This window comes from Myotis brandtii, unplaced genomic scaffold (assembly GCF_000412655.1).
Source record: "Myotis brandtii unplaced genomic scaffold, ASM41265v1 scaffold13, whole genome shotgun sequence".
Taxonomy (NCBI): Eukaryota; Metazoa; Chordata; class Mammalia; order Chiroptera; family Vespertilionidae; genus Myotis; species Myotis brandtii.
In genome coordinates, this window is record NW_005354595.1 from 2,605,962 (window position 1) to 2,632,504 (window position 26,543).

The window sequence follows — 26,543 nt, forward strand, 5'->3', positions numbered from 1 at the left end:
TGGCCCAGGAGGCGAGGAACGCCCCGTTGTTTGGGAGGGAACGCGGCGTCAGGTAAGCGTTCCGGTGACTCCTGGGGTGGGAACACGCAGCCCGGCCCTGCCCGCCAGGTCTTGATGCCGGGAGCCCCGGGCGCGCACCTCTGCCTGATGCAGGCCCAGGCGTGGGGTGCTGCGTGACCACCTCTGCCCTCGAGCCTTAAGTTCTCTTTCTGCAGGTTTGCCTCCGCCCGCGGCATTGGGCACGGGCAGGGCCCTGCTCCCTGGCTGCACGGGTACCCAGCCTGCGGATGCCTTGCAGGAGTGGGCAGGACCTCTGAAAGCGAATCAATTAATGCGCCACAGAAGGCGATGGTTATCAGAAGTTCCCAGACGGTGGCGGGTCCCTTCCCGGGTCTGGGACTTTTTCGTGATGCCCCCTGTGCTTCTCCATATAATGTGGGGTATTATATGGCCCTCTATACCGTGGAGGCAGGGACTCAGAATCATTTTTTGTCTGTATTGGAGCACTTACCCAGTTCTCATTCCATGTGTTGTTTTGTTTGTAATCCTCACCGGAAGATATTTTTCCATTGATTTTTAGAGAGGGGGAGGGTGAGAGAGAGGGGGGGGGGGGGGAGAGAGAGAGAAAGAGAGAGAAGAGAGAGAGAGAGAGAGAGAAACATCTGTGAGAGAGAGACACATTGATTGGTTGCCTCCAGCATGCGCCCCAGCCGCGTCCAGGAGTGAACCTGCGCCCAGGTACAAGCCCTTGACCTGGAAAGGAACCGTGATTCTTCCTTGCGCAGGCCCATGCTCTACCACTGAGCCACACGGCCAGGACTCTTTCCGTGTTTGATGTAGGCCACACACCAGTGATTGGTATTGACTGGGTACTTACTGTGTGACGGATTCAAGCTGTATACTGACTGACAGCCACGGAGGTAACCAGTGAGTAGTTGAGAATAAAAAGTGTGAGCAAAAAGTAGGCAGTTTTCAGGTTGGAACAGAGAGAGTAGAAGTGCCATGTTCCCAAATAGGGAAAACGTGTGTTGGGGAAATAGCAAGTACTTAACTTCATTTTCCAGGTTGCATTGATGTGTTTGTGAGGCATTCTTGCGGTAACATTAGGAGGTTGAAAATGTGGGTTTAGTATCCCATGTAGGGAGGGTTAGGGCTAGACGTTTCCATCTCGGTAGCATATTAGTCATCTGCCTGGTACTTGTAGTCAGTCAGGGGTTTCATAATTAGCTAAGAGACAGATTGTAAAGGAGCAAGGGAAGACAATGGAGTTGTCAGAAATTTGGGAGATCAGGATTGATCTCTAGTATAGAGAGTTCTTTACTACATTTAAAGACAAAAGTCGAATCATCAAGGGCTAGGAGTTGGAGATTGCAGATGTAAAAGAAAGGGTACTAATAAGTTGGGGTCCTGGGGGAGTTTGGAGGATACTCCTTTGCTGTCCTTGCAAATTGTGGGGACACTTGAGAAGATAAGGGAGTCAGGATGATGGGTGTGAACATTTAGATAAGTTCTTTTTGAGACTGGGAGAGTTGGGGATGGGGGAGATGAATGATGAGCTCACCTTGGCAGGTGATTCTGGAAGCTCAGTGATTTGAGAACTCAGGTCGTTTGTTGCATTTGTTAGTCAGGGTCCAGTTGGAAAAGTTGAAATCACATTATTATTTGAACAGAATTTAATATGAAGAACTAGTTAAATAGTTGTTGGAGGAACAAAAAGCAAAAGGTAAACTGATGGAAGTAGGTAGCTACAACACTTAGCTAGGGCTGGGGATCAAAACAAGGGAAGCCCTTGGGATTATCATGCCTAAACTTGGAGCAGAGGCATTATAAAGCAAGGACTCAGACCTCTGGAATTCAGAGGAGGAGCCCTCCTATTGCTGGATTTCAGACACCTGGAGGGGGCCTGCCTGGTTATTGCTGGTACCTCCAGGGATGGGGGAGATGAGGCTGGTCATGGGAGTACTAAAGACTGGGACCAAGGGCCCCTGCAAGGATGAAAGCCCATTGCTGGGGCAGCAGTGATGGGAACAGTAAGATGACAGGAAATAGTGAGTTCCTCTCAGCTCTCACTGCCTTTACCCTCCAGATTCGTATCCTTCAGTACATGGACCTCAGGGCTCCACGGGTTATTGGTGAATATTCACAGAGAGGGATATGAAGATATTTTGATGATCTGATCATGGCAACAGTAACAATAATAATTATTATTAGGTGAACCAGAATGAAAGAGCCTGGAAACTACACATTTGATCCCCCTCTTGTCTGTCCTTACCTCTTGCTACTATATCACCTGTTTACTCCCCTCTAGTCAGACATGCCAGGCAGTCTCTCATCTCAAATCTACCAGTCCTTTCAGATCTATACCAGTGGTCATCTCTATGTTTAAAGAAAGATCAAGGTTGTAATTTTTATATGCTTTGGAAAGCCTAAACTTTCTGTGTGGAATTAAATTTAAAACCTTTATGGTATAATACAGGTTCAAATAATTTCTAGAAGTTCTTGAATATAAATATCACGTAAGCTTATAAACCATTGTTTACCTTGATTTTTTTTCTTGCTTCCACCATGCATGGTTTTGCCTTTCTCTTAAACCACATTTTATATGTTATCCTTCATATTACACTTAACATTATCTGCTGTGTAGGAGGATTACCTCATCTTTTTCAATGTCATATGTATGAAATGCCAAGATGAGAGAATTCTTTTTAGAATATGGTGGCTTTAAGTCCATTGTGGTTTGTGTAATTGCCATTCCTAACATAACTTAGGGATTTCCAATTATAAACCTCAGAGGGATCAGAATATAAATACCCAGCACATTAATATTTGTTTTCCTCTTACTTAGATAATATTATACATTAAAGCAAGTCTGATTTTGCCAGATTGAAGTAGGTTTCCTATTTATCATTCTTTTCTCACCTTACTATTACACTGGTAAAAACCAGGCCAGGAAAGCTGAATTACATGAAGTAATTATATCAAGTCATTAAGCAACTCAAACATTGATTATCATTTTGAAGTAAACTGTTGTAATTTTACAGGTCTTATTTTCCCCCTGAGAACAGTACATCCTTATATTCTACTTTTGATTTAAATTTTAACTTTTTTAATGGAAGTATATCCCAGTTTATATATAAATATACCTAGTGATATTAAAGTAATCTCATTCCAGATTTTCTTCAAATATTTATATGGATTTCACATGATTTTATAAATCTATTGGATTATAAAGTTACCCTTATATTCAAATATAAAATGTTTTCCCATTCATTTTGTTCTTTCAAATTTACTGAGGAATAACTGATGTTAAATCTTTTTTTGTCTTAGAAGTGAGTGTTTTATCAAGGGATATTTGTACTTTTTTTTCAGGAATAGCTTCACCATGAGAAATCTGAAGTTACTTCAGACCCTGGAGTTCAGGGATATTCAGGCTCCAGGGACACCTCAGTGCTTCTCTTTCCGAACTGAGCGGAGCACAGTGCTCATTGGCTCAGAACATGGACTGATAGAAGTGGACCCTGTCACAAGAGAAGTGAGTTATTGATTGAGAATGCAAGCATTTGGCATGACCGCTGACTTGTTTTTTTCCAAACTTGCTTCCCCCAGATAGTCTTTAAATCGTACTGAATTTTTATATCCCTAAATGAGAACTCCCTTTGTTTTACAGTGATGTCATATTAGGTGTAATTTAAATAGTAACCTACCTTTTACTTTGCTACTGTTTTAAATATGAGTTGGCAAAACTCTGACCTCATATTTTATGTGGGCACCCTACTTTTTACCCTTTCTACCTTGAAATTTTTTGTAATAGTGGTTCTCAACTAGGGATGCAACTGAAAATTGCCATTTTAAAACTGTTTCAGCCCCCATCTCATACCAATTAAATCAGAGTCTTCACTCCAGGATCTTGAGCATGTGTGCGTGTATATTTATATATGGTGAGTCAAAAGTAGGTTAATGGTTGTTTATATGGAAAATAATACAATTAATAAATAATAATACAAGAATAAACTCTGGACGGAAGAAAGATGGTGGAGGAATAGGAGGATCTTTCTCCTACCTCCTCCCAGAATCTAACTAGAATTAGAACTACAGTGGGAAATATTCACCCTGAAATACCTGCTTTAGACAGAGGGAAGAGACTTTTAAACAAGGAAGGCCAGAAACCACCTCTAGACTTGTAGGAAGGGCAGGGTTGAGAGAGGCCTTTGGCTGAGCTGTCAGGAGCCATGGGCCAAGGGTGAGGAGGGTTCCCTGGGAGAGAGGCTAGGACATCCAGAGAGTTGAGCCACTGGGCAGTAGCTGCCCACACAGCAACCGGAGGTGCATAATGTTAGGTGCTTCTAACAGAGCGCTGAGCAGCTTGGCAACAGCCACCCACGTAGCAACCAGCGCCTGGCTTCTATCAGCCAGGGAGCCAGAGCTCAGGAATTCCGTGCCCAGTCTCTCACCCAAGTTTTGTTGGAGTGGGAGGTGCATAGTGGAGTTTCCTGAGGAGAGACGGGTAGAAGTGGTTGGGGACCGTGGCAGGGAGGACGGCTGCCGGGATACCTGTGCTGTCCCTCCCATTCTCCCATATTACAGCAGTATTTCTCCTGAGACGCACAAGCCCCTCCCTATACCAAAAGCCTGGGAAAAGGCAATTACCCTACCCCTTGGGATACAGCTCAGGAGGCAGCAATCTCAGGGAGCATCAGTGGCTGGCTATCTTGCATGAATATTCCCCCTTTTTTCTTTCCCTTTTCTTCCCCTTTTCTAGTATTACTTAATTTTTATTTTATTATTAGTAGTAGTATTATCTTTTTTGTTTATTATTCTTGTTGTGTTGTCTTTTCTTTCCTAATTTTCTTTTCTTTGGGGTTTTTTGCTGTTGTAGGGTTCTTTTGTACGTTTTGTTTTGTTTTGTTCTGTTCTGTCAGCACCTGCACGGCATGGTCAGGCTTGAGCATCACAGTTATCCAGCCTGAGAAGAATCTCACCCATGAATGGGAAAACAACGGTCAAGACCCAATTACAACAGAAGAGCCCAAATCACAAAAGGGTCACTACTAGAGCATGCAGCTCAGTAGTTCAGGGAGTCTGCACCACTGGGTCCAACAGGACATTTACTACAAAAGACCACCCCTGCTAAGACTAGAGTCATAGCAGGTATTTTAATACATAAAAACAAACTCAAAGATACAACTTAAAGGGGAAGACAAAGAACCCCTAAATGAAAGAAAAGGAGGAATCTCCAGTAAAAGATCTAAAAGAGATGGAGGTAAGCAATTTACCAGACATAGAGTTCAGAGTAATAGTTATAAAGATGCCCAAGAAACTTAGTGAAAACTACAAGGAACTTAGTGGAAACTACATCAGCACGAAAAAGACTATAGAAACAATGAATAAGAACCAATTGGAAATGAAGCATATTGTATTTGATATCAATAATACACTGGGAGGAATTAAAAGCAGAATTGATGAAGCAGAGGATTGAATCAGCAATTTGGAAGACAAAGTGGAATGACACTCAGAGAAACAAAAGGCAAAAAACATTTAAAAAGCATGAGGAGAGGTTAAGGGAACTTTGGGACAACCTGAAACAGAACAACATCTGCATTGTTGGGGTATCAGAAGGATAAGAAAGTGAGCAAGGGAAAGAGAACCTGCTTGAAGAAATAATGACAGAAAACTTTCCTAACCTGGTGAAGGAAAAAGTTACACACAAGTTCAGGAAGCACAGAGAGTTCCGTTCAAGAGGAACCCAAAGAGACCCACACCAAGACACATCATAATTAAATGTTAAATGTTGCACTAGCCAGTTTGACTCAGTGGATAGAGTGTTGGCCTGCGGCTAAAGGGTCCCGGGTTCAATTCCGATCAAGGGCACATGCCTGGCTTGTGGGCTCAATCCCCAGTGGGGTGTGTGCAGGAGGCAGCCAATCAATGACTCTCATTGATGTTTCTATCCCTCTCTCCCTTTCTCTGACTGAAATCAATAAAAAATATTTTTTTAAAAACAAAGGCCATAAGAGACAAAGAAGGTCACTATATAAGGCTAGATGGATCATTCCAACAAAAAGATATAACCCTGTTAAACATATGCACCCAATATAGGAGCACCTAAATATATTTTTAAAACTACTGGAGACTGTAAAGGAGAGATAGACAACAATACAGTCATAGTAGGGGACTTTAACACCCCATTGACATCACTGGATAGATCTTCCAGACAAAAAAAAAATCAACCTGGAAACAATGACCCTAAGTAATGCACTAGATCAGAAGGAGTTAATTGATATTTACAGAACATTTCACCCCAAAGCTGCAGAATATACATTCTTCTCAAATGTATATGAAACATTGTCAGAGATAGACCACATGTTAGGACACAAAACAAGTCTGTACAAATTCAAGAAAATTGAAATCATATCAAGCATCTTCTCAGATCATGATGGCATGAGGCTAGACATCAACTACAATAAAAACACCCCAAAACATTCAAACACATGAAGACTAAGGAATATGTTATTAAATAATAAATGGTTTACCAATGTGATCAAGGAAGAATTAAAAAACATCCTGGAAACAAATGAAAATGAACAAAATCTAGGGACACAGTGAAAGCATTCCTGGGAGGGAAGTTCATAGCATTACAGGCCCACCTCAAGAAGCAAGAAAAAGCTCAAATAAACAATCTAACCCTACAACTTAGAACAATAAGAAAAGCCCAGAGGAAGTAGAGGGAAAGGAATAATAAAGATCAGAGTGGAAATAAATTACATGGAGGATAAATAATATAAAAGATCAATGAAACCAAGAGCTGGTTCTTCAAAAAGATAAACAAGATTATCAAAAAGATAAACACCTTAGCCAGACTCATCAAAAAACAAAGAAGTGATGACCCAAATAAATAAAATCAGCAATGAAAGAGATGAAGTAACAACTGACACCACAAAAATACAAAGGATTGAGAGAAAATACTATCAACACCTGTATTCCAACAAACAGACAGCCTCGGTGAAATTGACAAACTCCTGGAAACATACAGTATTCTAAAACTCAATCAGGAGGAATCAGAAAACCCTGAATAGGCTGGAAACAATTAATGAAATTGAAGCAGCAATAAAAAAAACAACCTCTCAGCAAACAAAAGGCCTGGCCTGGATGGCTTCATAGGGGAGTTTTACCAAACATTCAAAAAAGAACTAACACCTATCATCCTCAAACTATTCTAAAAAATTCAAGTGAAGGAAGGCTTCTAAGCTCCTTTTATAAGGCCAGCATTATCCTAATTCCAAAACCAGATAGAGATACTACAAAGAAAGAAAATTAGAGTCCAATATCTCTGATGAACATAGATGCTAAAATCCTAAGCAAAATATTAGCAAACCAGTTCTAGCAATACATTAAAAAGATCGTACACCATGAGCAAGTGGGATTCATTCTGGGGATGTGAGGCATGTACAGTATTAACAACTCAAATGTGTTATGTCACATAAACACAATGAAGGATAAAAATCACATGGTCTTATCAATAGACTCAGGGAATGGATTTGACAAAATCCAGCACCCATTTTTTATAAAAAACTCTGCAAAGTGGAAATAGAAGGAGCATACCTCAAAATATCAACATAATAAAGGCCATATCTGGCAAACCTACAGCCAACATCATACGCAATGGGCAAAAACTAAAATACATTTCCCCTAAAAACAGGAATAAGACAGGGTTGTCTGTCCACTTTCACTGCTCTTTTTCAACATAGTACTGGAAGTCCTAGTTATAGCAATAAGACAATAAGAAAAAATAAAAAGCATCCAAATTGAAAGAGGTTAAGTAAAACTGTTATTATTCACAAGTGAGATATTGTACATAGGAAACCCTAAAGATTTTTACCAAAAACTACATTTATTTCTGCAAAGTAAATAACAAAATTAATATCCAAAAATCGATAGCATTTTTATATGCCAATAAAGAACTCTCAGGAAGAGAAAGTAAAAAAAACAATCCCATTTACTATTGCAATGAAAAAAAATGAGAAACCTAGGGAAAAAATTAACCAAAAAGGTAAAAATCCTGTACTCAGTAAGCTATAGGTAATTGAAAAAAACACACAAAAAACAGAGGAAAATGCAAACAGTAGAAACATATACCTTGTTCATAGATTGGAAGAATTGATTATTAAAATGCCCATACTGCCCAAAGCAATCTGTAGGTTCAATGTAATCCCCATTAAAATACCTTCTGCTTATTTCACAGATCTAGGACAAATATTCCAGAAATTGATGCAGAACCAAAAAGACCTTCAATAGCCACAGCAATCTTAAGAAAGAAGAACAAAGTTGGAGGGATCACAATACCAGATATCAAACTATACTGCAAAGCCATTGCAATAAAAGCAGCCTGGTACTGGCACAAGAATAGACATCTAGAGCAGTGGGAGAGAGCAGAGACCCCAGAAATTAGCCCACACCAATATGGGTAATTAATACTTGATAAAGTAGGCAAGAGCATACAATGAAGTAAAGACAATCTATTCAATAAATGGTATTGGGAAAATTTGACAGGTACATGCAAAAAAAAAAAAAATGAAACTAGATTATCAACTTACACCATACACAAGAATGAATCCAAAAAGGATAACACAAAAACTAGATTATCAATTTACACCATACACAAGAATGAATCCAAAAAGGATAACAGACTTAAATGTAACTTTCAAAACCCATAAAAATCCCAGAAAAAACCATAGGCATCAAACTTAGACATCTCAAGTAGCAGAATTTTTGCTGATACATCTCATAGGGCAAGAGAAACGGGGAAAAAATAAGCAAATTGGACTATATCAAACCAATACGTTTCTGCACAGCAAAGATATCATGAAATGAAAAAGGAGAACGTATTTGCCAGTGATACATCTGGTAAGTGGTTAATTTCCCAAATATATAAAGAACTTATACAAAAAAAGGAAGATGATACAATTTAAAAATGGGCAAAAGACCTGAATAGACACTTTTGCAAAAAGGACATACAGTTGACCCAGAGACATGGAAAAATGCTCAACGTCACTAATCATCAGAGATGAAAATGACAGTGAGGTACCATCTCACACCTGGCAGAATGGCTACCATAAAAAAAAAAAATCAACCAATGCTGGTGAGGATGTAGGGAAAAGGGAACTGTAGTGGAAATGCAAACTTGTGCAGGTACTATGGAAGACAGTATGGAGAATCCTCAAAAAATTAAAAGTGTAACTGCTGTTTGACCTAGCTCTCTCACTTCTGGGAGTATATTCTAAGAATCCCAAAACACCAATCAGAAACAATATATGTACCCCAATGTTCATAGCAGCGTTATTTACAATAGCTAAGATCTGGAAATAGCCCAAGTGCCCATAAGTGGATGAATGGATAAAAAAGCCATTGTACATTTACACAATGGACTACTATGCAGCTGTACAAAAAGAAGGATCTTTTACCCTTTGTGACAGAATGGAGGGACCTGGAAATTATTATGCCAAGTGAAATGAGCCAATCAGAGAGAGACAAACATCATATGATTTCACTTATATGTGGAATCTAATGAACAAAATAAGCTGATCAAAAATAGGTCCAGAGGCATGGAACAGACTGGCAGATCTCAGAGGGAAGGAGTGGGGGGAGAAGTGGGAAGAGATTAACCAAAGAACTTGTTATGTATAGCTTATGGATACAGACAATAGTATGGTGAAGGCCTGGGGTAGGGTGGGAGCCAGGTGGATGTGGAAAATGGTGGGACATCTATAATACCCTCAACAATAAAAATTAAAAAAAAAAAAGAATAAGCTGTTTTGTGTACTCAAGTGTAAACCTACTTTTGCCCACGCCTGTATATATTTAAAAGCTATTTGGATTGATTCTAATATCTTTCCTTAATTATATTTTGCTACTGATGTATTTTAGGTGATTACATTCTTATTCCCCTTCCTCCATCGATAGAAATCTTAGAAAACTATAGTCAGAAAAAGAAAGAAAAAGAAAGCCATAGTTATTAGCTTTATGTTTTAATGGATATTTTTTAAGAGACCAGGCTTTTTGCTTTTATTTTATGTTTATCAAAAAGCTTGCATTAACTATTTTTCTTGTTAAAGATAGTAGGGTTATGAGAGTCCTTAAGTGAAAGTTTGGATTTTTATCTAGAAAAAAATTTTTTTGAAAGCTTTTATATTATAAAAGAAGCATTAAAAAGCATTTTATTTCTGGAAATGTTGTGAATTGTTCTTATAAGTAGATTGGCTTAATTTGCTTATGTGTTTGTTTTGATGGAAGGTGAGAAATGAAATTTCTTTAGTGGCAGAAGGCTTTCTCCCAGAGGATGGAAGTGGCCGCATTGTTGGTATTCAGGACTTGCTGGATCAGGAGTCTGTGTGCATGGCCACGACTTCTGGAGATGTCATACTGTGCAATCTCAGCACACTCCAGGTAAGTGCAATGTTCCTTGTGGAGGAAGTTTCAAGCATCCTCCAACAGGACCTTGCTTTGCGTAGAAGTTTAAAAATTCAGGCGATGTATTATTTAAGCATTTTACAAATTACAGTCGTTGCAATATATATTTCTTTACAAAAAAATTGTTGGTTTGGCTTCAGCTATATTTCAGGATTCTTCTAAAACTCAGTTTTGTCTACTGCATTTGTTAATCAGAACAATTACAACCTGGCCATTCTTGTGTGGGTGTAGTTCACCTCTTATCAAAATCTGATCCTGAGTTGTAACCTATATTTCTCAATTAGAAAGTCTTTGAAATATTTATGATTGCCAAAGGAGATAGATTTCAACCATTAGCCTCTTTCTCTACTCTAGCGTAAGACTGATTTCTGGATTTCTATCCTTTTTAACAGCAAGAGTTTCACACTAAAAAAGTCTAAGTCTTTTTAAACTTCTCTGATTACTACATGAGTTGTGATCTCTTTAACATTGATTGTGCAATGAGACTTATAGTATTACTAATAATATAATGATAGTAGTAGCAGACATTTAGTCAATGTTTACAATGTGCCAGGCACTTTGTCAAGTGCTTTTCAAGCAGAATTTTATTTAATATTCACTACAATCTTAAGAGGTAGAGTGTTTTCCGATTCTTTAGAACTAGAGGAAATTGAGGCACAGAGAGCTTAAGTAACTAGGCCAAAGTCATACAGTTTTCAGAGGGGATATGGACCCTGGCAGTCTAAATCTGATACCTTTGCTTTTAACCATTGCATTTAGTGCAGTAATAAATCTTACTTTCAGTTTATGGTAAGAAATATCAAAGACATCAAGTACAACTTAAATAGTGTTTCTCACATTTAAAAGGTATGCTTTTATTTTCAAAACTTTCTGTAGCAATTTTTCCTGATTACTGACCTCCTCCTATCCATTAATTTAATTAAATGGTGCTAATCCTCCCTATTTGTGGCTTTTCAATGCATGCAAGACAGAATCCATGTTCTTATTGTACCTTATAGAACCTTTCATATGTGTTCCCCAAATTCCTTTTAGCCTCTCCCCTCCCCCATCATCGTGTGTGTGTGTGTGTGTGTGTGTGTGTGTGTGTGTGTGTGTGTGTATGTTTTATGCTCTACTTGCAGCTGTTATTTAACTGCTCTTTTTTGAATTTTGTGCCTCAATATTGCATTTCCCCCTGATGTCTTTTTCCTGGCCCTATTATCACCCTTCAAGGCACCTTTCCAGAAAAGCTTTCCTGAACTCCTGGGCTACTAGTGCTTTCTTGCTCTGAGCCTTCACTTAATTCCCAGAAACCTCAATGATAGCTCTAATGCCACTGTAGAGCCATCTTTTCATCTCCTTTGTGAGATAACTCTGGGAGGAATGGCATGTCCATAGTCACGTCCACTTCCTGTGCCCTGTGTCATGCCTAGTCTCTCAATACCTGATACTGAATAAATGTTTATTGAATATATTCACGGTTGTGTGTTTTGTTTTTAATTATTTTGATTATGGTTATAGTAAATTTTCACTGAGACAGTGGGGTTTTAATCTCTCTTACTTTTTTTCTGTCTGTCTCAGCTGGAATGTGTAGGGAGTGTAGCCAGTGGTATTGCAGTCATGAGTTGGAGTCCTGACCAAGAGCTGGTGCTTCTTGCTACAGGTAAACTTGTCATTGATCTCATCTGACTTTTATAAAACAGTTGAGGCCTAGTGCATGAAATTCATGCACTTCAGGGGGTCCCTCAGCCCGGCCTGCACCCCCTCGTAGTCCGCGAGCCCTTGGAAGCTGTCAGTCTGACATCCTTAGCGCTGCCACAGACCTGCCACCACCGCTGAGCTTGCCAGCTGTGAGCCTGGCTTCTGGCTGAGCAGTGCTCCCCCTGTGGGAGCACACTGACCACTGCGGGCAGCTCCTGCATTGAGTGTCTGCCCCTGGTGGTCAGTGCACATCATAATGAGCGGTTGAGCGATCTTAGCATATCATTAGCATATTACACTTTGATTTGTTGAATGGACGACTGGACCCTTAGCATATTAGGCTTTTATTATATAGGATGGCTCCTAATATCTCACAGGGTTAAGCTGTGTAGGTTTCAAAAATTTTCTTTGAACAATTATACTAGTGTTATAATTTAGAGAGGACTTTTATGTTAGCTTTACAACATAAATAGCTGAGAATAAGCATCACGTCAAAAGCTCTTTGCTTTTATGAGAGTCAAACATTTAGAATGAATTCTGTCTGTCTTGTTCTGACTATAAACTCCTTCACACCAGCTCTGTAGCTTCCAGTGCCATTGTTACTTATGGAATGGCAAATTTGTAGTATGAAAATGAAATTATTCTTGTTTGTGCCCCTTCAAGGTCAACAGACTCTGATTATGATGACAAAAGACTTTGAACCGATCATGGAACATCAGATCCACCAGGATGATTTTGGTGAAAGTGAGTATAGCTTTGTTTGAAATGTCTTGTGATCTGAGTTCCACTCAAGTTTGATCATTGTCTTGTGCACTAATCTCCATGTCATAACCCAAAGGACTATAATGTTTGAACTTCCATTCATTAAGTGTCTGATCGCCCAGTTCCTTTGACCCACTTCCGATCTTGAAAGGCATACTTCAGTGCCTCTCCCGGTCTGAGAGTTAGCTTTGTCAATAATCTGGGGAATAGAAATCTATGCTTAGGGTCATCTTGATAGTTGTTGCTCAGGAAAGGGACTACACTAGCTAGACAGAGGCGGGGAACGTTATGGGCTGTATAAGGCTGCAAAATCATTTGGCCTGGCCCTGCCAAGACATTAGAGATGAGTTAATGTTTGACCAAATATAGCAGGCTAATTGTGAAGTTGATAATTTTGTATGGCTCTTGAATGATGTTATAAATATCCAAATGGCCCTTGGCAGAAAAAAGATTCCTCACTTCTGAGCTAGAACGAGGAGGGCATTTCTGGGGTACAACTTTGGGGAGAAAACAAGAAAGATTTTCAATTTTTGCTGAGGTCTAATTTCATGCCTTCTTATTCCACCAACTCTGAGAAGTCATTTAGAAAATGGCTACTCATTTATTCATTCAAAAGTAATTTATTTGTTCAGTAATAATTTTGGGGTCGGTATGAACCCAGCAGTGTTAGGTGCTGTAGAGAATTTGGCTTTTCTCTTAAGGAGTTCCATTAGTTCACTGACAACTTGATGTGCAGGTATTCGGGTAGCATAAGGGGAGGAAGGGAGTAAAGGAGAGGGAAGACTTCGCAGACATGGCTACTGCAGTTGGTCTTCGGTAAATAAGGGGGGAGGGGAGGAGAAGGGAGGGAAGTGGACCAAGCAAGTGAATAAACCCATTCCAGGGCAAGGTGTTTCCCGGAAGCCTTTGACACATCATAACTTTTTCAGACAACTGTGAATACTTAAGCATCGGTGGTTGGCAGGACGTGAATGTGGAATGAAATAAACAGGATGGATTTTGATTACGTTTGGTAGGAAGGGAATTTGAACATTGAGTTATAGGTGATCAGCCATTAAAGGTTTTGATGATACAAGATTGAGTGATTGGTGCAGAGGGAAGAGGAAGGGTGATCTGGCAAGAGGTTGCCATAGGAATATAGATGAGGGATAAAGAAGGTGGGTGGTGGGGCCAAAAGAGGGAATAAATTCAGGAAAAATTTGATTCTCAACGAGGATGGGAGTACATTGTTTGGAATTATCTGAACAACTCTTTTGGAATATGTGTGCATGGTTCCTTTCCTGCCCTAGCCAGTTTGAAAAATACCAGTTTAGAAAGTACAATAGTAGGCTTTGGGTATGTAGGTGAAGAAGAAAGTTTAATGCAGTGGTTCTCAACCTTCCTAATGCCGCAACCCTTTAATACAGTTCCTCATGTTGTGGTGACCCCCAATTTCATTGTTACAAATTGAACATAATTAAAGCATAGTGATTAATCACAAAAACAATATGTAATTATATATGTGTTTTCCGATGGTCTTAGGTGACCCCTGTGAAAGGGTCGTTCGATCCCCAAAGGGATCACGACCCACAGGTTGAGAACCGCTGGTTTAATGGGACTCCAGCCTGAAGCTCAAGTGGTGGGAATAAAGGTTCCAGGATTTGAGAGGGAAGGTGGGAAGTGCTGGACTGTAAGGGGTAGGTGGTGAGTTATGTTTTTGGTTTGTTTCAGGACTACGTGGTATCACTATGTGAAGTAGGCAAATATAAGGGGCCAAATCATTGGCATGTAGGAATCTTTACAATCTTGGGAGTAGGTGAACTTGCTCAGGGAGCAGGTATGGTCCTGGAAGAGTGCAGGATCCAGGATGGGTCTCTGGGGCGTTCAGCTTTGAGGACAATCATAGAGATAGATAGTAACCAGCACACCTTTGCATGGGAAAGTGCCCTGGGCCTAGCTAATCCCACCTACTTTTTCATAATGTTGACTGCTGGTCAATTAATTGAGAGGTCTCAGAGCATCCAAGTAATTACAGTCCCTAACTTCTTGGAAATTAGCAATGAAACTGCTTTTATTTAATTTCATTTAGCTCACTGGTTGTCTTGCATGTTCTCAATCATTTGTTCTCTAGACAAGTTTATCACAGTTGGATGGGGCAGGAAGGAGACCCAGTTCCACGGATCAGAAGGCAGGCAAGCGGCCTTTCAGGTGCAAATGGTAAGGTTGATCTGATGGATAAAGACACTTAGAGGCTAATAAGGGACAGATGTCTTGTGCTTTTTAGTAAAGCTGACGCTGTTCAGAAAACCTCAGGGAATGAGTCATCCTAGGACAGTGATGGTGAACCTTTTGAGCTCGGCATGTCAGCATTTTGAAAAACCCTAACTTAACTCTGGTGCCATGTCACATATAGAAATTTTTTGATATTTGCAACCATAGTAAAACAAAGATTTTTATTTTTGATAATTTATTTTATATATTTAAATGCCATTTAACAAAGAAAAATCAACCAAAAAAATGAGTTCGCGTGTCACCTCTGACACGCATGTCATAGGGAGAGTGAAACATCGATCTGCTGAGTTGGACATTTTAATGCCAGTTGCTTCACCTTTTTTTTTTTCTTCAGTGTATGGAATAATTATAACCAATATTCAGTGTAAAAAATAAATCACAGATAGAAATAAAACACTTCGTGTATCTCTTCTTGATATGCAGAAGAACTGTTTTTATACTTTCCTACATATGTAGATATTAGATTTTTTTTCCTGATTTTTCCTTTTGGATGAAACTTATTTTCCTTCATTCTGGATACATTTTGAAGGTAGAGCTACAAGATTTATTAATAATAGATCAGGTGTGGGGTGTGAGAGAGTGGAATTGAGGATGATTTGGGGCCTGAGCAAATGAAAGCATTGTGTGTATATTATATGTAGAAATTTCCATGAACTGCCCTTATAGGATAAATGAGTCATGTACTGCCTGCCAGGTACATTTTTCATCTTTCATTACTTCTAGCTGCATTTTGTGAATCGTATTTCATCTCTTAACCCTGCACCTGAGGAAGTTTGTGTTCTCTACCATGGTTTCGTTTCGCCTAGAATGAATCTGGTTAGGCTGCCAGTGTATTCCCTGGGGTGCAGATGGTGGCACCATTCTGACTTAACCTGTCACAGAAATGGATGATGGCTGCTCAGGTGGAGTGGTCCCCAACCCCGCAAAGTTGGTTTCTGTCTTGAAGGCCTTCAGGATTGAGATGCAGGTGGCACTGGACTGTGTTCATCATTGCTGCTGCCCTTATTACCTCTGGCTCCACTCTTCTGTGCACTGTTGTGAAGCTTACACAACAAATAGAACTCTCTCTCTGTTCTATTTATATTTAGACAAACAACATTTATTTTCTTGTCGAAGTTACCTGGTAGATTCCTCAACTCATTGGTGTTAATATCTTGATCTGTAACTTTCTTCCTGTTGCTTGAAGGCCATTTTTTTTTTAATGTCCAAAGAAGAATTTTGTTTTGTTTGAAGTTCTTTTCTATTGGTGATTTCTGCATCTAAGGATCCTTTCATTAGAAGAGTTCCTGAGGTTTCTATGAAGCTGGTTTTTTCTAGGTAGTTTAATATCATATGAAAGATTGACATTTAATAGCCTGAGGCTTGTTTGATTCTGGGCCATTTAAGGCCCCCAGTGACATCTGTCTTTCCTCATCTCTTTAGATTGAGTCTGCTTTGCCCTGGGATGACCAAAGACCACAAATCACCTGGCGTCGTGGTGATGAGTTTTTTGCCGTGAGTGTTGTTTGCCCAGAGACAGGTAAGAAAATAAATTGCTGTTAAACAAACAAAAAGTTTATCTTATTAAATTCAGGAAAGTTTATTCTCTCTTTTTTTAGGTGATATTCAGCATTTTAAAGATTTTTTAAAAATTGATTCTTAGAGGAAAGGAGAGGGAGAGAGAGAAACATCAATGTGGGGTGATACTCAGTATTTTAAAGATTTTTTAAAAATTGATTCTTAGAGATAGAGGAAAGGAGAGGGAGAGAGAGAAACATCAATGTGAGAGTGAAACATCGATCTGCTGCCTGCTACACAATCTCTACTGGGGATTGAGCCCACAACACAGGCAGCCTTTTGGTGTATGAGAATCCAACTGGCAACATTTTGTTGCATGGGATGCCGCCGACCAACTGAGCCACACTGGCCAGGGCAATTTTTTCTTTCTCATTGGGAGTTTTCTTTTATTACATAAAGATATACTTTAGATGTTAATGAATTTAGAACTAAGAATTAGAAGAGTTCTTTGAGGCTATTTTATCCAGCCTCCTCTGTGTTGGACACAAATTTTTACCAAGATTAATCTAATTTGTTTGTAAAACTATGACAGTTTTTGTTAATAAGGGGGGTGTTTGAAAAGTTTCAACTTGACAATACTTATCATAATGCTTTAAGTTTGTTTGTTTGTTGTTTTGTTTCCTCTGTACCTACTGCATAGGGGCTCGGAAGGTTCGAGTGTGGAACCGTGAGTTTGCTTTACAGTCAACCAGTGAGCCTGTGGCAGGACTGGGCCCAGCTCTGGCCTGGAAGTGAGTGGGAGAAGAAATCTTTTAACTCCTTCCTCAGAATTCTTGGAACTGAGGGTGGGGGTAAGGGAAAGAGATCAACCAAAGGACTTGTATGCAAACATATAAGCCTAACCAATGGACACAGACACCACATATGTAATACCTTAATCAATAAAGAAAAAAAAATACAAAAAAAAAAAGAATTCTTGGAACTGGGGTAGAGGTGGTATCTATTGAATGTGGGTGTTTATATAACACAAAAAAGAGAATTACTTTTTTTCATTTGGCTGTAAGCCTGTATGTTTTTTTCTCTTTTAGTTCCCTGAAGTCTGACTTCAATTTGAATAGTAGATTCTGAGTTTCTTCACAGATCTCACAATTCCGAGGCCCATATGTTTGTAGGTTATAGGCAGGGTCTCCATGAAGCCATTGTATAAAACAGAAAATGGTGCTTAGAAGGGAAGTCGCTGTATGCACAGCTCTGTGGGCAGTGGAGCTCTGGTGAGGACTAGGAAGAGGGCTTCCTTTCTGTGCACAATCTCCCACACCAAGGGAATCTGTTTGCCGAGGAACGTGCAGGGTGGATCCAGCCTGATTCTCTTGGCCGTGCACCCTTGTGTGGTCACAGCCTGCTTGTGATTGTGGCTGTCAATATAGATAGAGGATGTGTCTCATCCACTGTCTCAGTAGCATCTGTTATATGCAAAGCCACGAGGTCTGTAGGTTTTAGATATCTCATTTCCCACCAGTATTTGAGTAGCAGTTGGATGATAGAGCAGAGAGAAAAATGTATTTGAATTAAAACCTAGAGATGAGGTGATTGAGAAGTCTTTAAAAATACCTGCCCCTTAATATAGATAGAGGATGTGTCTCATCCACTGTCTCAGTAGCATCTGTTATATGCAAAGCCACGAGGTCTGTAGGTTTTAGATATCTCATTTCCCACCAGTATTTGAGTAGCAGTTGGATGATAGAGCAGAGAGAAAAATGTATTTGAATTAAAACCTAGAGATGAGGTGATTGAGAAGTCTTTAAAAATACCTGCCTGAGCATGGAATATTTGCTGAAGTTATCTACTTGAAGGAGTAATAGGTTATGGTGTTATAGGACATACATGCAATGATTTAAATAAAGTATTGACTTTTTAAAAAGTCACCCAAGTGCCTTCTAAATCTGAGGCTTTTGGGGCAAGTGGAGGCTTTGTGCAAATTAGGAAAAGGCACTCTTTCCTCTATAGCAGCCATGGGCAAACTATGGCCCGCGGGCCGGAACCGGCCCGTTTGAAATGAATAAAACTAAAAAAAAAAAGACCGTACCCTTTTATGTAATGATGTTTACTTTGAATTTATATTAGTTCACACAAACACTCCATCCATGCTTTTGTTCCGGCCCTCCGGTCCAGTTTAAGAACCCATTGTGGCCCTCGAGTCAAAAAGTTTGCCCACCCCTGCTCTATAGTCTCTCACTAGGATGACTGCTTACCTAGTGACATGGAATTTGAAACTTCCTTGCATGCTTCTTTTTGTTTTTGCTGAAAAAAATAATTTCTCCTGATTTTATCTCGTTTAAAGCCAGCTGCATGTACTTTGGGGCCTTCTAACACCCTCTGTTTGCTTTAAGGCCCTCAGGCAGTTTGATTGCATCCACACAAGATAAACCCAACCAGCAAGACGTGGTGTTTTTTGAGAAAAATGGACTTCTCCATGGACAGTTTATGCTTCCTTTCCTCAAAGATGAGGTGAAGGTAGGTGCCTGAGTTGTTTCAGAATCAAATTTAGGGACTTTCCTCAGCTATAGAGAAGGTTTATATTGGATATGGGCGTGCGTGTAAATAGAAGCTCCTGTGTACGTAGTAACAGAAATAGTGGCTTCTTATAACTAAGTTTTTTTGTGGGTTTTTTTCTTCTTCTTAAAAAATGAGAAATTCTTTTTCTTAGAGATTTTTAAAAAAGAAATGGTATTTCTTTCCCACCCTACATAAAACATAGACAGGAAATAGAAATGCTAGTTTTTATTGTTTATTTTGACAAAAGTACAATTCGTCCAGCAATAAAGATGCCTTTCATTCATAACATTGAAACCTTAAGCAGCGTGTGTACCATTAGGATCTTTGTTGAAGCAGATACACATCCAATGGTTATTTTAATTAAAGACACTAAAAGTGGAGAGTAGAGGTGGATGACCTCCCATGTACCTATTATTTGTAAGATACCAACATTTTGCAAAATTATTTTATCTATCCACCTCTCTCTGGCCCTCACACACAAACACATATTCACACACATTTTTATTTTATTTCCTAGGGTTTTTTTTTTTAATTCTAGGAAATGTACTTTTAATATTTTTTTTCTAACAGTTAAGAACATTTTTCTTTAAATAACCATAAGTAACCACAATTACATTATCATAGCTTACAAAATTAGTAATCATCCCTTAGTATTATCTAATCCCTAGTCCATATTCAGATGTCTCTGATTGACTAAATGTCACTTGCATTTGGTTGTTAAATCTCTTTTAATCTTTAAGCATAATGCATTTTCTAGAGTCCTCTGCATATGAGGACAGACTACACAGATTTGTTTAATGACTCTGTAGGTTAATAATTTATAGCTAGGGCTCTGCTCCAGGAGAGGATTGTTTGGTTTGTGAGAGCAAGGAATTCCGGTATCATAAAGATTTTGAAGTAAATACCTAGTTAAAGGACAATGACAGGTCTGTTTTCCCTACTAGGTCAATGACCTGCTCTGGAATGCAGATTCCACTGTGCTTGCAGTTTGGTCGGAAGACCTTCAGAGGGAAGAAAATTCCACTCTAAAAACCTATGGTAAGACAGCACTGTTTCAGCCTTTTGCCCCATAAAATATAGTTGAAAGTAGATGTGGAGTTGCCTTTATCTCTTCTACTTAGTCCTGCAGTGGAATAAAAGTTGGTGGAGAGGGGTAGGTGGAGATGGGCCAGTGGTTAGGTTTAGATTATTTATGGTTTCAGTCATGCATCAGTCACGGGTCTTTAGAGAAACAGAATCAGGGCAGGCCAGCAGGTAGGAGTTGATGTTTCAGTCTTATCTGAAATTTATAGGACAGGCCCGCAGTCTGCAGACAGGCAGGATCCTACTTTACATTTTCGAGGTAGAATTCCTTTTTCTCCAGGAAACCCTTGCTCTTTAAGGCCTTTAATTCATTGGATGAAATCTGCTCATTGTGGAGGATAATCTGCTTTATTTAAAGTCAACTGATTGTAGTAGGGCGAAGTGGGTAAGGGGGATCAAATCTATGGTGACAGGTGGAAACTAGAATTTGGGTGGAAGCACTCTACAGTATATATAGGTATCAAATTATAACGTACACTTGAAAAATATATATTACTAACCAATGTTACTCAATAATTAATAAATAATTTCTTTAGAAAATTGAAAGATAAAAAGTCACCTGATTGTGTATTTTAACCACATCTACAGAATACCTTGCTACCTTCCCAGCAATATCTAGACTAGTGTTCAGCCTGGCACCATAGCTTAGCCAAGTTGACATATAAAATTGACCATTACAGGTCACCAGTAATTTCTTAGGTGGTATTGCTACAGGAAGGCACAACATTGACCAAAGGAATACTACACTGTGAAAGTGAAAGAGAAATTGGATTAGATATAAGAATCGTCACTATACCTTTTAAATTGTGTAAATAGGTGTTTTTTAGTGTATACGTAATAGGTGAAAACATTACACAATAAAGATGAGAAGGAAAATAGTTAATCCATAATTCTGTCTCTTTAATAATCACTATTGAAATTTTCTCATCTTCCAGATTTTATGGATATGTTTCAGTATAGCCATGATCTCATTTTTGTTATGTATATAGATAGGTATGATGCATCAGTTTTATAACTTACTTTTCTACTGCCACAAAGATATTTCCACTTTAGATAGCCATCTATATTATTTTAAATTACTGGATAATATTCATTTGTGCCGCAGTTTATTAAATCCCATTTTGTTAGACTTTTAAAGTTTTGTACTTTTTCATTATCAATAATAATGCACTGAATATTTTTTCATTCACTCATTCATTCATTTGACGCAGTGGTTTTCAACACTGGCTGCACCTTTATTTTTTTTAATTTTTATTTTTTAAATATATTTTTATTGATTTCAGAGAGGAAAGGAGAGGGAGAGATAGAAGCATCAATGAGAGAATCATTGATTGGCTGCCTCCTGCATGCACCCTACTGGGGATCGAGCCTGCAACCCGGACATGTCCCCTGACTGGGAATTGAACCATGACCTCCTGGTTCATAGGTTGAGCTCAACCACTGAGCCACACCCGGCTGGGCAACCCTGGCTGCACCTTTAGAAAACAAAACAAAACACTTTCCAGGCCTCATCTTATTGGATTCATTGTATCGGAATGAAGACTATCCATATTTAATTTAAAAGCAAAATGCTTCCAGATAACTTTTAACATGCAACCAGGGTTGAGAACCACAGGGTGTCAAGGGCAGGCAAGGCACTGTGATATGCTCAGGATATGTGTTACATAAGAACAGCCATGATTCCTGTTATCACAGCATAAGCAGAAAGTCTAGCTTACCAACTCACTGCTAGGGAAATGTATTGCGATAGCTAGGTGAGAGAACTAGGTTAGATTTGCTGTAATCACTGAATTAAGAATTAGTGAGCTGGGAGATAAAGGAAATAAATTTCTTACTATAATCAAGACCTTCATTTATTTGTATCATCTGTTTAATAAAAGTTGGTTTTGACTTAACATGATTAGGTCTTTTTTTTTTTTAGCTTTATTGAAATGTAATTGGTATATAACTGTGTAAGTTTAAAATGTATAATGTATGATTTGATATATGTATATATTGTGAAAAGTTTACCACAATGAGATTCACCTCACATAATTACCATTTTTATTGTTGTTATTGTGAGAACATTTAAGATCAACTCTCTTAGCAACTTTCAAGTATACGTTACTGTATTGTTAGCTGTAGTCACCATGCTGTACATTAGGCCCCTGGAACTTACTCATCTTGTAACTGAGAGTTTGTACCCTTTTACCAACATCTCCCCATTTTCCCCACCCTCCAGGATTAGGTCTCTGCTTTTAATAGATGTTGGAAAAGATAATTGCTTGCTAATCTCCCTCAGACAGCTGAATCCTAGTTAATACCAGAGAGCCTTGCACCCAGTTGCATGCAAAGCACTTGGGAGAAAGTAATAAGCAACTTAAGCTTAATAGAACATAGAGGTGCTAGTCCAGTACTTCTGGATTGAGTGTTTTAATACTTTTAATCTTCTTTCTAATTCTTGATGAAAAAAACAACTGTCTAAAGCACTGTCTTGTCTTAGCCTTCCATCCTCACGATTAAAAAGTTTGAAGGTAGAGGCAAAAATAAACATGTGTTTCTGACTTTATTGAGCTTGACATCTTGTCTTCATGGAAAATTGCCTTTTGCCAATTATTGTTAATATTATTTTAATGGAGAGGCTGAGCAGGAAGGATCATTTGAAAAAGAAAAGTTTGTCCCATCCTCCTCTAGCAAATGGTATGAGGTCTTGTCCTCCACCCTCTGAGGCCTCCTTTCATTTTCCCTTGCAGTTCAGCTCTGGACTGTGGGGAACTACCACTGGTATCTCAAGCAAAGTCTGATCTTCAGCGCCTGTGGGAAGAGCAAGATTGTGTCTCTGATGTGGGACCCGGTGACCCCGTACCGGCTGCATGTTCTCTGTCAGGGCTGGCACTACCTCTGCTATGACTGGTGCTGGACGACCGACCGGAGCTCGGGGGATTATTCAAGTGACATGGCAAACGTGGCTGTCATCGATGGAAGTAAGCAGCTAGAAAAGGTGTCTGTGAGCCTGGAAGGGGCCCCTGAGCCGGTGCCTGCAGATGTGGTGGTTTGGCTAAAACAATGGGGAATATTTATTTGGTTGGTTGGTTGGTTTATCTTTACCTATTTGTTGTTTTGTTTGGATGAGAATGCACATAGCTGGGGCATGTACTTTCCTGAGGACCATAGTTCCTCCTCCCCACATCCACCTCCCACCCCAGTTCCTCATTGTGCTGCATCCATGGTCTTCACATATTTACTGGTCCAGCCTTTGAAGACATTGAAAATTCTGACCCTGGGCAGAGGAGACAGTCGTGTTAGGGTTTTAGATGTGTTTGCCTTGTCTTTTGCCCTGACTCAGATTTTCATTGACCCTTGCTTCTAAGATTGTAATGTGAGTTGCTGTACTAATTCATGTTCTGTGTAGTGGTCATAATACTGATTTAATAATCATATGATCTGGGTAGAGGACTTAATCATATATGCCTTATTACCGCATCCATGCCGAGGGAAGTGCTTCAAGGATTTTAAAGGCATTGATTTCCTTGCGTTAGCCTGGCTTGGTTGCAGCCAAAGCTAGAATTCTGATCTCTTGACCTTGTCCTAGCTCATGGCTCCTAAAACCTCCAAGACCAGAGACGGATTTCTCCAGGTCTGGAGGGGACAATAGCCTGATATAGACATAGTCCATGATATTTCCTCCCCCTACACGATGTTTATTGATGATAAAAACACCAAAAATTATTTTAAAGAATTGCTGTATATCTCCTACCACCATCATTAGTTAGTGGTACTGTGCTGTTCTGATGCCTTATTTCACAGTTGAACATCCATGTGTCTGATCCTCCTTCTCCTTCTCTGTCACATGCAGACAGGGTATTGGTGACAGTCTTCCGGCAGAGTGTAGTCCCACCTCCCATGTACACCCATCGAATGCTGCTCCCAGAGCCTGTGAATCAAGTCATGTTCTCTGCGTGCCCTGAAAGGAGTAACGACCTCGCTATCCTCGATGCCAGCAACCAGATTTCTGTCTATAAATATGGTATGTTCAGAACTGTTACAAGATGTTCTGAGTCAGGTTTCCCCTCTAAAAAGCAAGTTATAGTTTGATGTTGCCTTCGCTCTAGTGTTTCTAAAAATTTTGAAGTTTATAATTAATATCTTTATCATCATGATATTTAATTGGCTTGTGGGGGGGTCTTTTTGAGGGAATTTCAGTCTTACTCTGGCTTATAAGAGCTATTCCTTTGCTTTGTTGAACTTGAAGAGTCAGTTATTTAAAGAATAACATTCAACCCTGGAAATAGGATGGTATCTTATTACACCTGTAACGTGTTTTACAGTTTTCATTGCCTTTGCACATATTTTCAGTTGATCTCACAGCACTCCTAGGAGCGGTGTCACTGATGGACTTTTTTGTTGTTGTTTTTTTAACGTTTTTGTTGATTTTAGAGAGAGAGGAAGGGAGAAGGATAGAGAGATAGAAACATTGATGAGAGAGAAACACATCATTGGCTGCCTCCTGCACGCCCCCTACTGGGGATTGATCCTGCAACCCGGGCATGTGCCATGACCGGGAATGTAACCAGTGACCTCTTGGTTCATGGGTCAACGTCACTCCACCTTTTTTTTAACGTTTTTGTTGATTTTAGAGAGAGAAGAAGGGAGAAGGATAGAGAGATAGAAACATTGATGAGAGAGAAACACATCATTGGCTGCCTCCTGCACGCCCCCTACTGGGGATTGATCCTGCAACCCGGGCATGTGCCATGACCGGGAATGTAACCAGTGACCTCTTGGTTCATGGGTCAACGTCACTCCACCACTGAGCCATACTGGTTGGGCTGGATTTTTTCTTTTTTATAATGAAGGATAGAATGCCAGCGGGTTTGCAATTTGCTTCAGCAAGCATGGACAGGGAGTCCAACTGAGGTGTCGTAGCTTTTAATCCAGTTGTTTTCCACAGCCCCATTGCTCTCAGTTCCTAGTTGCTTTCCTGATGGGCTGGGGAAACCCCACACTTGTTTTTAGTTGTGAGTTCTACGTTCATGTCATGAATTATACAGGCAAATGGCACTGGTGGCCTTGTTTTCAAATAACTTATGCATTCTCAGAGAACAATCTAGATAGCTGCTAGGATAGAATAATCAAAATTAACTAATTTATATTGGAATTCCCTGCTAATCAGTGTTTCTGTTGAATCAGCAGGCTTCTGTTTATACTAACAATACAGTGGGCCCTCCTTTTGTTCAGTGTCATTTTGTTGGAATGTTGATGAGATGCTGTGTAGGAACTCTTGTTTATACCAGTTACCTTATGATAAAATAGATTTTGTTACATATCATTTTGTTTAAAGTCACAGAACCCATTGACGGTATTAAGTAAGGACTTACTGTACTTGGATATGTCTCCAGCTTCTCTGATTTTAGTTTTACTCTGTAAAATGCTATAACAGTTCTCCTTAAACTTTTTATTTCTTAATAACTTTTTAAAAAGTAATGTGTTCATTGTTAAGGAAAATCAGAAAAAGCAGAAATTAACTTCTTTTCAAAGTAGACTTTATTATCAACCTGTAATATCAAAAGTAAATAAGTGATTGTCTTTGACTACTGTTACTGCTGGTTTTCTTAGCTTAAAAGAATCAGATGTAGAGTAAGCTTTTGCGGTGCTTACTAGATGATACTAATTTAAGATTGTATAATTGTTTATTGTTTTACTATGTACAGAATATTTTATCCTACATTCACTTAAAAAATAACTTTATTCACACCACTCATCTATTTAGGGTGTACAGCTCTATGGTTTTTAGTATATTTGCAGTTTTGCAACCATCAGCACAGTCAATTTTAGAACACCTCTATCTCCCCAGAATGAAACTCTGTAGCACCCTACATTCATGATCAGATAGGGCAGGTTAGACCTCTGCTCTCGGGCGATGTCTTAGGTGGCTGTGTGCGGGCAGGCCATGGTGTGGGCACGGGGAAGCAGACATACCAGTGGGGCTGCTCAGAGTGACTAGGCAGGAGATGGTGAGAGTTTGAGCCAGGAAAGTGTCTGTAGAAAAATACAAAGCTGGGAGCCGTAAGCCTTTGAGAGTGGGGAGCATGTTATAGCGTATTTGGGTATAAAAGAGTCTGGGAAAAGGTTGTGGGAGTTGTTATTAAAATGTAGGATGGCCCTAACCGTTTTTGCTCAGTGGATAGAGCGTCGGCCTGCAGACTGAAAGGTCCCGGGTTCGATTCCGGTCAAGGGCATGTACCTTGGTT

At 39.5% G+C, this 26,543-nt stretch overlaps 1 protein-coding gene across 1 annotated transcript in view; it reads left to right on the forward strand.

The window, feature by feature from the left end:
• The first annotated feature begins 6 nt into the window (after positions 1–6).
• The window catches only part of IKBKAP (inhibitor of kappa light polypeptide gene enhancer in B-cells, kinase complex-associated protein), a 59,511-nt gene continuing 32,974 nt past the window's right edge, over positions 7–26,543 (forward strand). The window contains exons 1-12 of the mRNA XM_005859785.2: positions 7–52; positions 3,370–3,532; positions 10,288–10,440; positions 12,025–12,106; positions 12,808–12,888; positions 15,017–15,102; positions 16,600–16,696; positions 17,375–17,465; positions 19,065–19,188; positions 20,175–20,268; positions 23,046–23,276; positions 24,149–24,319. Coding sequence (XP_005859847.1) covers positions 3,383–3,532; positions 10,288–10,440; positions 12,025–12,106; positions 12,808–12,888; positions 15,017–15,102; positions 16,600–16,696; positions 17,375–17,465; positions 19,065–19,188; positions 20,175–20,268; positions 23,046–23,276; positions 24,149–24,319 — 1,360 coding nt within the window. The 5' untranslated portion in view covers positions 7–52; positions 3,370–3,382. The remainder of the gene's footprint in view (positions 53–3,369; positions 3,533–10,287; positions 10,441–12,024; positions 12,107–12,807; positions 12,889–15,016; positions 15,103–16,599; positions 16,697–17,374; positions 17,466–19,064; positions 19,189–20,174; positions 20,269–23,045; positions 23,277–24,148; positions 24,320–26,543) is intronic.